At 39.0% G+C, this 14,151-nt stretch overlaps 1 protein-coding gene across 6 annotated transcripts in view; it reads right to left on the bottom strand.

The window, feature by feature from the left end:
• The window catches only part of LOC144508221 (serine/threonine-protein phosphatase 6 regulatory ankyrin repeat subunit A-like), a 219,696-nt gene that overhangs the window by 68,033 nt on the left and 137,512 nt on the right, over positions 1–14,151 (bottom strand). For all 6 annotated transcript variants that reach the window (XM_078236052.1, XM_078236060.1, XM_078236075.1 and 3 more), the window contains 2 exons: positions 11,767–11,845; positions 5,837–5,951 (listed from right to left, as the gene is read on the bottom strand). In XM_078236052.1, the coding sequence (XP_078092178.1) occupies positions 5,837–5,951; positions 11,767–11,845 (194 nt within the window). The remainder of the gene's footprint in view (positions 1–5,836; positions 5,952–11,766; positions 11,846–14,151) is intronic.

The following is a 14,151-nucleotide window of genomic DNA, read 5'->3' as shown; positions in this document are numbered from 1 at the left end:
AGTTGAAAATTTATGAACAATTGGAAAAGTCACATGTCCTCACCCTGTGAACAAATGAAATCAGCATTGGATTACTGTCACAATAGCTGACACAGAACAATTGTATCTAAAATAGATTCATGTACATGAAATGCCATGAATACGTTTCAGAAAGGTGATTATTTGCTACATAAACGCAAGTTCTTTCTTCATTAGTTTTTGTTAAATTGCCTGGCATATGTGGCGGCATGGTGGCACAGTGGTTAGCACTGCTGTCTCACAGCGCCAGGGACCCGGATTCAATTCCAGCCTTGGGTGACTGCGTGGAGTTTGCACGTTCACACCGTATCTGCGTGGGTTTCCTCCGGGTGCTTTGGTTTCCTCCCACAGACCAAAGATGTGCAGATTAGATGGATTGGCCATGCTAAATTGCCCCTTAGTGCCCCAAGGTATGTAGGTTAGATGAATTAGCCATGGCAAATGTGTAAGATTACGGGTATAGGGTGGGGATAAGGTCTGGGTAAGGTACTCTATCAGAGAGAGTTGGTGCAGACTCGATGGACTGAATGGCCTCCTTCTGCACTGTGGGATTCTATGATTCTATGTAAAGAGCTCGTGATTAATAAGTGCAGAGAACATGCACACACACTACCATGAATGCTGAGCTTTACAGGATGGTGTGTTCTAATATATTCCCTTTAACTTAAAGTTTTGAAAGAATGGATGCTGAAGTCACGAAAACCACCTCAGTTCAGAGAAATGCCCATGTGAACTGGTTCATGGGAGAGAGATTCAACTAAAAACCCATTGACAGTTTAGTACCTTTATATAGTTACAGAAAAAGGACAGCTGCTGCTTGAATTAGGGGACATAATGAAGCTACTGCTGTGAGAAAGCCGGTGGACTGTTTTGTGCTACAGACCAAGCAGGATGTTGGTGAGCGTTTGGTTTCTGTTCAAAAGCAAGGAAACAGGACAGACGGGGATTGTGAACATTTAAGGAATGGAGTCACTAAAGCATGCCTTGCAGGTGATAACTGTATCTAGAAAAACCTGGGCTGAGTGGAACAATTGTCGAAGGACAATGGAAGCTTCGACCTGATGAGGTGGGAAGAACTTTAGACAGCTAGAAGTGATTGTAGGACTATTCCTGTAATGCTACACATCTATCAGAAGCAGGGTGCACAGTGAAGGAGTTTCGTAAGACATATTTCGGCTATGTTAGTTAATGCAAAACTTACCTTTTTCTTTAGTTTGATGTATTAGTAGCTTGTTAATTGTTTGACCTATATTGATTTCAGTTTGGCTGTTAGAGTAAAAGTCTTAAACATGAAATCTTGTGTTTTCTGTTCATTGGGAAATTAATCTTTTTAAAAGTGAGCAGTTTCTTTGGGGATTGTAACAATATCTACCTTGATATCATACACAGTAAATACAGAAGAATCTGGATAAATTCTGGAAGGCAGTTAATAAGTGGTAAATAGTTTTTACGATTGACTAATACAAGTCAATTAGACTGGAGATGAGAAATAAACAACAACAGCATAAACTAGTTAGCCCGAGAATAGAAGGCATAATTCAAATAGATCTGTGGTATTAGTGATTAACTCACTGGAATCAATCGTGTAGCTGGTGGCAACAATGCACAAAATTCACTCTATTTTCAGACAGAGGTTGAGAGACAGGGCACAAATTCCAAAAGATGCATGTATGTATAAGGTTGTCACACCAGTCTTAGTTAATGGTGCATAATTTTGGTTGTTGGACAACAGCAAAGGTATTCATTAACTAGAAGCTATGAAGGGCAACTAAATGGTAACAATGTAAAATAATGACGAGAATCTGGTGAACTGGTGTGACGACAATAATCTCTCCCTCAATGTCAACAAAATGAAGGTGAGAGTCATCAACTTCAGGAAGCATAGTGGAGGGCATGCCCCTGTCTACATCAATGGGAATGAAGTAGAAATGGTCAAGAGCTTCAGGTTTTAGATGTTCAGATCACCAACAACCTGTCCTGGTCCCTCCATGTGGACACTATAATTAAGAAAGCCCACCAATGCCTCTACTTTCTCAGGGGACGAAGGACATTTGGCATGTCCGCTACAACTCTCACCAACCTCGACAGATGCACCATTGAAAGCATTCTTTCTGGTTGTATCACAGCTTGGTATGGCTCCTGCTCTGTCCAAGAAACTACAAAGAGTCGTGAATGAAGCCCCTGTCCATCACCCAAACCAGCCTCCCATCCACTGAGACTCTCTACACTTCTCGCCTCGGAAAAGCAGCCAGCAGAATCAAGGACCCCTTGCACACTGGGCATACTCTCTTCCACCTTCTTCCGTCGGGGAAAAAGATACAAAAGTCTGAGATCACATACCAGCCAACTCAAAAAAAGTTTCTTCCCTGCTGCCATCAGACTTTTGAATGGACCTACCTCGCATTAAGTTGATCTTTCTCTACACCCTAGCTATGACTGTAACACTATATTCTGCACTCTCTCCTTTCCTTCCCTACGTATGGTATGCTTTGTCTATCTTGCGCGCAAAAAGCAATACCTTTCACTGTATGCTAATACATGTGACAAATCAAATCAAAGTTTAAGGTATTCAAGCAACAATCATGCATTCTTTACTTTGGAGAAGGTTCAGAGAAGATGTTTAAAACAACCCTAAAGGCAATAGATTAAACTGAACACTGCAAATGATCTGAATCTTTTAATATTAGGAGTCGTTAATGATTCAAGGTAAGCTGTTGATGTGCGACAGGATGGTGAGGAAGTCATGACGCGTGGTACTTACACAGGAAGTTTACACTTACAATTGCCAGTTTTTCGCAGTCCAGACTGCTCCGCAAATCCTTATAATAGTGGGAGACGGCCATATCCACACAGACTTGGGATTTCTCTGTATGCTTACCCTGGTGTTTTCACTGATTTACATAGTGCTTTTCCGAGCAAATGTAGAACTGCACACCTGAACAGGCTTTTAAGTATATCAGCTGGAGTGTCAGGCACGCCAGCAGAATGACAACCCTAACACTGCTCATACTTTCCCACCACTGCTCTTCCCATCCCCACCCAAAATTGCTCACTCCCTCCTGACACTGCTTATTTATCTCCCAAAAATGATCACCCAACCACCCACATCCCTCCAGCTCACCCCCACCTGTGCCCATCTCCTGACTGACTTCATGAACATATGGACAAGGAATAGTAGGCCATTCGGCCCCTCAAGGCTGGTCTGCCATTTAATAAAATCAGATATGATTTTTAAAATTCATTTATTGGATGTGGACATCACTGGTTAGACCAACATTTATTACCCATCCCAAGTTGCCTTTGAGAAGGTGGTGGCGAGCTGTCTTGTTGAACTGCTGCAGTCCCTGAGGTGTAGGTTCATCTACAGAGCTGTCAGGGAGGGAGTTCCAGGATTTTGACCCAGCGACATTGAAGGAATGACGAGGGTAACCTCAAGGCGATGTTCCGAGGTGCACTAAAATGAGTTTTCAGGTTTTCTACAGCTTTAAGATTTATATTCAGTAATATGTAAAGAGCTGGCAGTGGCTTTACTGCTAAGCTTCAGTGTCTTCCAAAATTGCCAATAAAGAAACTGAAATCCTCTTTAACATGTGATTGCCGCTACCAGTGCTTAGTATAGTATAAACACTTGTGTGCCCTTGAATTTCAAAACAGCATTTAGGACAGTTAACGACCTCAAAGCTTATTCACTTACACCCTTGTAAAATTGCATGAGGGCTGCTGCTTGTTAGAAGTCTTACTTGTACACTGCATTAAAAAAGTTTAAAATTGTTTTGATATTAAAAAAAACAATGCTAATAAACACTCATTGGAACTTTTATATGGTTGATTAGCTCGCTGTATTTCAAGAAATGAGTCTATAAATGTAAAATGTCTTCCTTCCAGTGAAAATTAGGCTACTCCTGACAGTAAACCTTCAAAAACAGTATTGCACTCAAATTTTTTTGAGAGGTATATAGTCCTGATTCTTCAAACTGCTGTTATCTAATGCCAAAAAGATGGAACTAGCTCTAGTATGTGAACTGAGATGATTAGCTGATGCTTTTCTCAACAGAACCCTTTATTTGTTGATGTATTGGTAAATCATAACACACAATTGCAACCCTTGAATACAAGACTAGTCGACCAAATATTTTTTTAAATATCAGTCGAAGTTTATTTATTAGTGCCACAAGTAGGCTTACATTAACACTGCATTGAAGTTACTGTAAAAATCCTCTAGTCGCCACACTCTGGCACTTGTTTGGGTACACTGAGGGAGAATTTAGCATGGCCATTTAACATAGCAATCTACACTTTGGGCAGGACCCATCAGAGCAGAAGTGAAACATTTATTCATGATCAATATATAATTCAGTACTATAGTTCCCAACTCAATGAGCATTGGGAGAATTATTTAATAAATAATGAATTTATGAATATCAAAAAAGTATTCTATGAATACTGAGGAGAATACACAGAAACAGCATTTGCAGAAAACATTCCAACATGCATGGTTTTTAAAATGTTACAGTCCAAAATGAAAGTCAAATTATCAAGTTGGATTGGAAATAATCTCAACAAAGGAAAGCAGGTAATAAATCTGAAAATTGATCTGTGGTAAGACAGTGACCTATGGAATTCTGGAGGGGTTTCACAGTACACACAGAAGTACCCTCCTTTATATCTTTTATTATTATAAATTGTGCAGAACCTTATCAGGGTGACAAGTAACTGACGCAACAAGCATTGAGAGATCTGCTTGAATTAAAGAACAGAAGATCAGTTTTATTGAGAGTAATGTGCTCCAAGCGTCTCTGCCATCTTTACTCCCCATCACTGGATCCCAGAGCCTTCAGCTGCCAGTCTGATTTTCTGGAGTTGCTCCCAAAATCTCTCCATTCCTTTATCCCCCTTACTCGACCTTTGAAAACTTAACCAGAGCCCATAATTTTGATCAAATGTTTCATTATCTCTACTAATTATCCAACCATTCTTGGCACCTGTACCTTTTTATTTTTGTTCTCTGCTAAGTGTTCTGAAGATTTTCGTTTAGAAATAGGGCTGAACTCCAGTTCTGAGAGAATTTCCATTTAGTGAATAAGTAGGGAAGAAAAGGACTTGGGTTGAATTATTGAAAGTAATCCAGTCAACGTAAACTATTATTGCTAAATACTGGAACTAAATAGTCAAATTGAATTAATTTAACCTTGCATAGACCACATTTCGAATAAGAAAAATAAAGAGCTCCCACCAAATTCAGCCCTTCTGTAGGCCATGCATTTGATTGTAATGTTTAATCTTCTGAGAGAATGTTTAAAGAAAATGCCTGCAATTTTAGGCACCTATTAAGAGCATTAATACGGTATGATTCACAGAATCATTCTAAGAATAGGGATCTCAGGTTATGAAGCAAGACTCATTGAACTGAATTCCTGTAAGGCGACAAGCTGGAGTCATGGCCCAGATGTCTGTATTAGTGATAAGCACAGTGCAGATGTGGACAGATTATTTAAAGTCAGGTTGAAACTCAGATCTGTGCTGAGTTAGTTGACCTTAGCCGTGGCAGTGGTGAGGTAACAAAAGACTATGCTGGATATCCCCCACTGGGTGTGAGCGAGAGGCAGAGAGAGAGAGCGAGGGGAAGAGAGGCCCCTAGTCCTGATCACTGACTGGATATGCTCTACAAAACTACACATGGAAATGTCAACTGAGTTCAAGCTTTGGTTCTGCTCTGATGCTTTTACAGGTGAACTGCTAACCGCTGTCCATCAAGCTCACGTGTGATGCATGTTCGAGTAAGGTGCGAGCAGTGGCAAAGTCAATCATTGTTACTCACTTTGCAGTGTCCGCTCCACTGGTGATTAACGTGTTTATGAGAAGTTCATGTCCATATCGAGCAGCTATATGCAAGGGAGTATTACCATTCTTATCTTCACAATCTATCTCTGCACCTAAATGAGAAAAGTAAATCCATGAGCATTAGATACATGCTTAAACTTTTAAAAGTTGTATTTTGTTACTACTTAACGGATGTTTTGAATAAGGCAAATCTTGTACAGTTTAGCACTAGCTAAATAAACAGTGAATAGCAATGTCATAATTAGTTCTGTCATCATAAAAATCATATCTACTATTTCACTGTCCGAAGCTGTTACTTTTGGAGTGAGCTCAAGGAGTTATTTTCACCCATTACATTTCTGTGAATCTCTACAAATTATTTGGATCAACTAAAAATCTTGTTTGACTGTAAGTTAAGATCTTTAAATCTGACTCACTTCTCATTTTTAGACTTTCATAAAGTCTGCCTTACCAGGACAACCTGTTGCTGTTTCAAGAGTTAGGCAACAAAACTGTTATGAGAGTAGGAAGTGGTTAACCTAAAAACAGGTGAAAGGCCACTAACTGCTGCAGTTAGGGCGATTACTAAATAAAATTAATCATTCTTTTCAGAATACTTAAGTGCTCACCTCGCAAGATAAATGAAATATTGCAGTACAGGCTGAGATAGATGAATAGGTCAAGGAGCAGCCTAATTATTTTCTGAGCATCAAAACATCTATCAAGGTACAGTGGCAGTGAACTCAAAATTACATTGAAGTTGAAAGAAGTGTAAAGTAGTTAGCTTGCATGTCATTTGCATAAAAATAGTTAGGTCACAGCATTAATGCTAATGTGATACATCTTTGAATTATGAATGTATGGAAACATTTTGGGTGAACTTGATCATCTGAAACCAAAATAACCTTATCAGAATCATAGAATCCCTACAGTGGAGAAGGAGGCCATTCGGCCCATCGAGTCTGCACCAACCACAATCCCACCCAGGTCCTATTCCTGTAACTCCACATATTTACCCTGCTAACCCCCTGACACGAGGGTCAATTTATCATGGCCAATCAACCTAACCCACACATTTCGGACTGTGGGAGGAAACCCATGCAGATACGGGGAGAACAAGATATAAAACTATGTCAGATGAATGTCCTGTTAGAGCATTTATCTAAATTGCTAGGTATTAAATTTACACAATCTTAAGATTATAAAATATTTGAATAAAATTTGTTCGGTATGAAATAACAAATCTTGTTATTGACAGTGGTCACTCCTAATTGACAGGCGGCACTCCTAATTGACGGGCGGCAGGGAGTCAAATGATTGATTCGTACTGTGAACTAGTACTCCAGAAAAAACAATTAAAAATACAAATTGAATCCCTGGTTTTGTATCTATGGGCAAAAGTTATAAAACAATACTGAATTTATTCAAGGCCTTAGACAGGCTATATTTGGATTATTGTGCACAGTTTGGGCACACTGTGTAGCAGGTTATAAATGTAATGGAGAAAGGCACAGGGCAGATTCACTTGTGAATGACTGAACACGGTTAAGATTAATTGGGGCTTCTTTCCCTACTGGAGCTGAAAAGGTTGAAAAGGGGCCTGATAAAAGTCTTCAAGATTATTAAGCATTCTGGTTATGCAAATAATACTATTTTTTTATTTTCATCGATAATATGGTAAGAAGGGAGCACAAATTTAAATGGCAAATTCTAAAAATTCTTTATATAGAGGGTGATAAGAACCTGGAATGCCTTGCCATAAATTGCTTTTGAAGCAAACTCTATGAAGTACTTTTGAAAGGGAATTAGATGGCATTTAAACAAGAATATTAAGGGCTCATTCATATAAGACTGAGAAGACAGGAAATGTCTTCACTTAAAACTATGTGAACTTTTGAAACTCTCTAACAGAGAGCAGTGGATGCTCAGTTATTGATTATATTCAAGTCAGGCATTGACAGATTTTTGAAAATAAAGAAAATGAAGGCCAATGGGATTAGTGTGAGAAGGTGGGTTTCAGGTAGATCAGCCATGATCTTACTGAATGGCACAGCAGACTTAAGGGGTCAAATGCCCTACTCCTGTTGCTATTTCTGTCATGTTGTTGTATTTCTCATGTTCTTGTTACCTTTACGATCTATCAAGCCACTGGGTCTTTACAAATATCTAACCTGTCTCTCTTGTTTATGAACCATCAGTGTTTATCGAATGTGCCTTTGAAGCATGCATGTGATTGGTTTATTTAGATTAAGGAGGTTCCCTTCTCCCCTGTAAATGATTCCAAGCCATCCCTGGCCATTTATTCAGGCTGAGCAAAGCCAGGCTTAACCCTGGCACTGTTTGACCCTTAGATGGGCTTCAAATTCCATGTCCTAAATCATCAAAACATCCTACTTACACCTCCATAACACTGCTCGCCTACACCCCCACCTACCTTTCCCCTGCCTCAGCTCTGCTGAAAAACATATCCACACTTATTACTTCCAAACCGGATTACTCTAATTCTTTCCTTGATAGTCTCCACTAACTGCATATTTTCCAAAATATAGCCAGTCCTGCCTGTGGTAAGTCATGCTCTTTGATCGATATTTGTATTAATGTATTGAATTTAAAAACATCGAGGGGGGGGTGGATGGGTGGGAGGGGGGGATTCTCCCGCCTCCCAGCTGTGTGTTTCTTGGCGGCAGGAGATGGCGTGTTGTTCACTGGCAATGTGATTCTCTGGTCCTGCTGCTGTCAATGGGATTTCCTATTGATGTCATCCCACAGTGCGAAACCTGCAGGAGGGGGTACGCTGCCAGTGGGTCTGGAGAATCCCGCCAGCGTGAATGGCTGGAGAATTCCGCCCATGGTCTTTGTCTTTAAATCCTCCCTCCCCCCCCATAATTTCACTCCTCCTTACCTCTTGAACCATGTCCTGCCTCACACCCTCACATGCATCTTTTGCTCCTGACTTTTACCCACATTTACCTCACCACTCATGCCTCCCACTTCCAGCCATTATTTAAGCTACTTCAGTTTTGCTGACCAGAATTGCCCTCTATAAACCCACCAACTCCACTTCCTTGTCCTCCTGTATTTGACTTATCTCCAATTACCTATTCTAATTTTATCCCATAACTCAGTAACTGTTGCTCTGAATATGTCACATGGACAATATTATATTCACTCTAGTTTGTGCTTTTACCTTCCTTTATTTCCATCCAGAACACAAAGTAAGGAATTAATACAACCATTACCTGTTTCAAGCATTCTTTGACAGCTAAAAAATATAAGGCCAATGGAAGCATTTTAATATCGGACTTCACAAATATGCTTTCCTTTTGACGTGTTAGAAGCTACAAGTAGATTTATTTTGAACAGTTTTCAAACACTCCTGTGGTTTGTCTCAAGAAATCTTATGCGTTTGCTTTTGCTTATTTTTTCTTAATAGATCAGATTGATCAGTAGCAAATGAAATAAAGCCTGACAGTATTTATTTAACATTCAGGAAACTCTAGTTGCCATTTCCATTGCACATATTATTAATAAACCTGTTTATTATTTATCCAGGGAATGTGACTTTGCAGATTACTTAGTGCACGAGCTCATGTTTTGGTTAAAAGCAAATTACTGCAGATGCTGGAATCTGAAACCTAAAGAGAAAATGCTGGAAAATCTCAGCAGGTCTGGCAGCATTTGTAAGGAGAGAAAAGAGCTGACATTTTGAGCTTTGACAAAGGGTCATCTGGACTCGAAATACCAGCTCGTCTCTCTCCTTACAGATGCTGTCAGACTTGTTGAGATTTTCCAGCATTTTCTCTTTTGGTCTCATGTTTTGGTTGCCAGGAAGTACAAGCTTATGTGTGGAAATATGTGACCTTCGCACTAAACACAATAAAAACATGTCTTTTACTGCACCTGCATAATAACAGCAACTGAATAATCTTGGAATTAAAAGAAAAACACTTCTATTTATTTCATAGATTAAAACATGCAGTTATGTCAGCGTATAACATAGTTTCAGTAAAGGAGAAATTCAGCTATAATTAATGCACCCAATGGTCATTTTATTTTGCAGAAAGTGCAACAAAACTGCAAAGTATGTCCAGGGTATGCGGATATATCAAAGTTAAACTGGTACCTTTTATTGAGAAAAATTTCTCAAATAAAAAAGTGACAGTGTGACCAAATTCCCCTCCAACTTGATTTTCAAGTTTGCTGATGGCACCACCGTAGCGGGTCGGATATCAAACAATGATGAGATACAGTACAGGAAAGAGATAGAGAATCTGCTGAATTGGTGCAACGACAATAATTTCTCCCTCAATGTCAACAAAACAAAGGAAATAGTCATCGACTAGTGGAGAATATGCTCCTGTCTACATCAATGGGGACAAAGTAGAAATGGTCGAGAGCTTCAGGTTTTTCGGTGTCCAGATCACCAACAACCTGTCCTGGTCCTCCCATGCCGACACTATAGTTAAGAAAGCCAACCAATGCCTCTACTTTCTCAGAAGACTAAGGAAATTTGGCATGTCTGCTGTAACTCTCACCAACTTTCACAGATGCACCACTGAAAGCATTCTTTCTGGTTGTATCACAGCTTGGTATGGCGCCTGCTCTGCCCAAGACTGCAAAAAACTACAAAGGATCGTGAATGCAGCCCAATCCATCACGCAAACCTGACTCCCATCCATTGACTTTGTCTTCACTTTTCGCTGCCTCAGAAAAGCAGCCAGCATAATTAAGAATCCCACGCACCCTGGACATATTCTCTTCCACCTTCTTCCGTCGGGAAAAAGATACAAAAGTCTGAGGTCACATACCAACCGACTCAAGAACAGCTTCTTCCCTGTTACCATCAGACTTTTGAATGGACCTACTTTGCACTAAGTTGATTTTTTTCTACACCCTAGCTATGACTGTAATATTATATTCTGCACTTTCTCCTTTCCTTCTCTATGAACGGTATGCTCTGTCAGTACAGTCTGTATAGTGAATACTTTTCACTATATACATGTGACAATAATAAATCAAATCAAAAGTAAAATACTGTGGATGCTGGAAATCTAAAATTAAAACAGTAAATGCTGGAAAAACTCAGCAGGTCTGGCAGCATCTGTGGAGAGTGAAATAGAGTTAACGCTTTGAGTCCGTGTGAGCTGCTGAGTTTTTCTAGCGCTTTTTATTTTTATCCCAATTTGCGCAACCTCTGCTCGACATGAGCCAAACCTTCCCTCTATTTAACCCAGCTTCTCTGCTCTGGTTTATCTTTTACCAGGGCCCAATTTGTTCTGTTCAGCTTTGACTCTTCCTCTTATTTCTGCCCTAGTTCTATGTTGTACCTCTTCCCTACCAAATCTGTGCCTGTGCTAACATGAAGTCAACTTGGCATTCTTCTGGGCCCCTGACCCAAATCCCAACTACCTGACACTGAATAGCATGCAATGAACCTTCAGACCCCCTGCTATTACTTCCCAGCTTACAGCCTCCAGCCTATCTATACTTCCTCACTCCAAAATTCTTCTATTCAATACGAGTCAGCTACAAGTGACGATACAAAAGATTGTGTCAACACAGAAGGACAGGGTCACAAGTTGTATCTTAAATTTTGCTTAACCTAATTTCTGAAGAAAGGTTGAAATACAACTATCCATTTATTTATTCAGGTTTGTTCAAATTATTTTAAAATATTGCATAGATGGTTGAAATGGTAAAGTTGGAGTAACATTTTGATAAACAAAAGACTCACAATCCTCTCAGCCAATTAAAAAATATTAAATGGCACTTTATCCCTCAAATGGCTGAAGACACAAATACATGTACGTACATTTTCTCCAAGATTATATACCTAACAAAGAATAATTTAAACAAACAGAGAAAGATTATATAGACAGCTATATTTTTGAAGCATTTAATAACTAGTTAAATGAATGGGCTAGTTACCATTCTGAATGATGGTCTGTGACCTTGAGAATCTGCCATGAATTGCTGTCATATGCAATGGAGTCTTCCCGTCTTTACTCTAAAACAGAATTAAATCATATGTAGGTGATCACTGGGACAGCACTGGATATCAACATATATAATTGGCTTGTAACATCTATTCTAAAAATCTCTAAAAGCCATTTACCAGAGATAGTGACGGCAACATCAAAATTCTTTACACTGCTTAGAAACAAATATATTTTTAAAAAATGTTATGCTAGAGAGTGAGCCCATCAATAATCCATGCAATGTACCCATTCAACCAAAAAGGATGGTGTTCAGTGATCAAGGATGCTCAATGTGCAGTGAACTACTCATCCATAAGAGAAATCCTTAAGTAGGTCAGTCATTCCACACGAGATGTTTCTAGATTAGACTACACACCATTGGGACCTATGTTTCCAGGTCATGTTGCTTTTTACTATGAACAGATGTACATTCATGTTACTTTGTTTTATTTCCTTCACTTCCACTGAAGCACCCGCCATCTACTCAAAAAAAAGCCTGTGCATTTATTTGCACAATTACCACTTAGATTTCACCAATAAAACCATTTCAATGTTTTTAAAAAAAATAATGCTATGCATTTAAATGACTATTATAAATAATATTTATTTGGAGAGAAAGAAGCAGTTAAAGAATTGACAAACAGCATATTCATAATGGTCTAAGAATAATAAACAGAACTTTATAAAGTCAATAAAAGGGACAAAACTATGATCTAGAACTTCTTTATTAACGGTTTCATTCTTTATACATTTAACTATGAATGAAGGTGTCATTGATAGAATTTAATTTACTTCATGCCAAACATTTTTCATACAGCTGTTCCTACATTGAAACTCCATCCTGCCTCAAAAGAGCACAACCTGCTACATCAACAAAACACTATTTTCAATACCATCTGTGAGCTGAGGCTACTAAAATAGCAAAATCTAGTTACTGTAAAAGAGCAAAGCCAATCTTCCACCAAAATTACTCTGATTGGGGAACCCCTGCGATGTCCAGTTTTCAACCCCTATTTTGGAAATTCTTTCAAAGCTGTGCAGAGGATACACAAAAAGCTTACTAAAAGGTTACTAGGAACAAGCAGCTTTAGGACAAAAGACTAGAGAAACTGAGCTGCAATTTAGACAGAAGCTTATGAAATGACCTGATAAGTGTTCAACGGGATTTTGATAAGATAAGTAGGGAAAATATTTGCACCAGTTGGTATGTCAATATTTAAATGACAATAAAGCAACTAAAAACATTAAAGTTAGGAAAAATTTGATGCTTATTCAGGCATAGAATTCCCTTTACAGAAAAATGATGGAAGCAGAATCCATATTAGCACTCATGGGATAAGTGGACAAATATTTAAAAATGATTAATTTACACAGGCAAATGGAAAATGGAATTAAATGAGTAACTCTTTCAGAAATTTGGCATAGGTTTTATGTGCCAAATGGTCTCTTACTATTCAGTAAAATTCTGCAATTCTGATTTCAATATTGCCATTAGGTCTATAAATTACACATTAAATGGCAGATACAACTATTAAATGGCAGGTACAACTGAGACAGACCTTATGAATTAGCTCAGTAGTCCATTCAGCTTATGCATCATCAGTCTCAGTCACAAAGTCCTTCAAAACTCTGGCTTCTTCAAAGCACTTTAGCTTCTCTTCCAGGATTTAACTTGATCCTCAGCCGACAGCAGTGAACAACCAACCCGAGTTCCACGGGTATTGTCTTCACTAAAATTGGCACACATCTGCAGAAACTTCTTAACTCTGCTGACACCATTCTGAATGGCATCAATCCACTAATGTTATCTCCAAGTAAGAGGAACAGCTGCAGCAACCATATCTTTGCTTATGCTCAGCTTCTGGATGTAACCTATGTATACTTCAGCCTGCCTATACTGCACCACTGGATTCATTATCCATGGATCACTAATAGCCGAGTCCTTCTATATAGTTTCAACCAGAAGCTTTGGTTTTCAATCTCAGTTTCCTTAGAAGCTAGGAGGGTCACTTTTATTCGCTAGTTCTCCTTTTAAATTAGGGCCTGCCTCAAAAGATACAAGCTTTGAAACCATAAGCTCCACAATAGGTTCTATTGCTCACTTTAGAAATGGACATCATACAGATGGATGGCACATGGGATTTGAAGCTCAGCTCAAGCTACGCACAGTTGATCTCAGTTTGAGTGAGGGAAGGAGTCAAGAGTCTCAGATGCTGCCTGCTTGAGAAAGTTCTTGATGACCTATAATAGCATTAATCATGCAGCTCAGGGTAGTAATGCAACGGTTAAACTGGGTGGAAGTTAGTTACATATTAACAGTGAGTGTTGTTGATAG

The sequence above is a fragment of the Mustelus asterias genome, chromosome 2, assembly GCF_964213995.1.
Source record: "Mustelus asterias chromosome 2, sMusAst1.hap1.1, whole genome shotgun sequence".
Classification (NCBI taxonomy): domain Eukaryota; kingdom Metazoa; phylum Chordata; class Chondrichthyes; order Carcharhiniformes; family Triakidae; genus Mustelus; species Mustelus asterias.
This window is presented reverse-complemented; position numbering and strand designations above follow the sequence as displayed.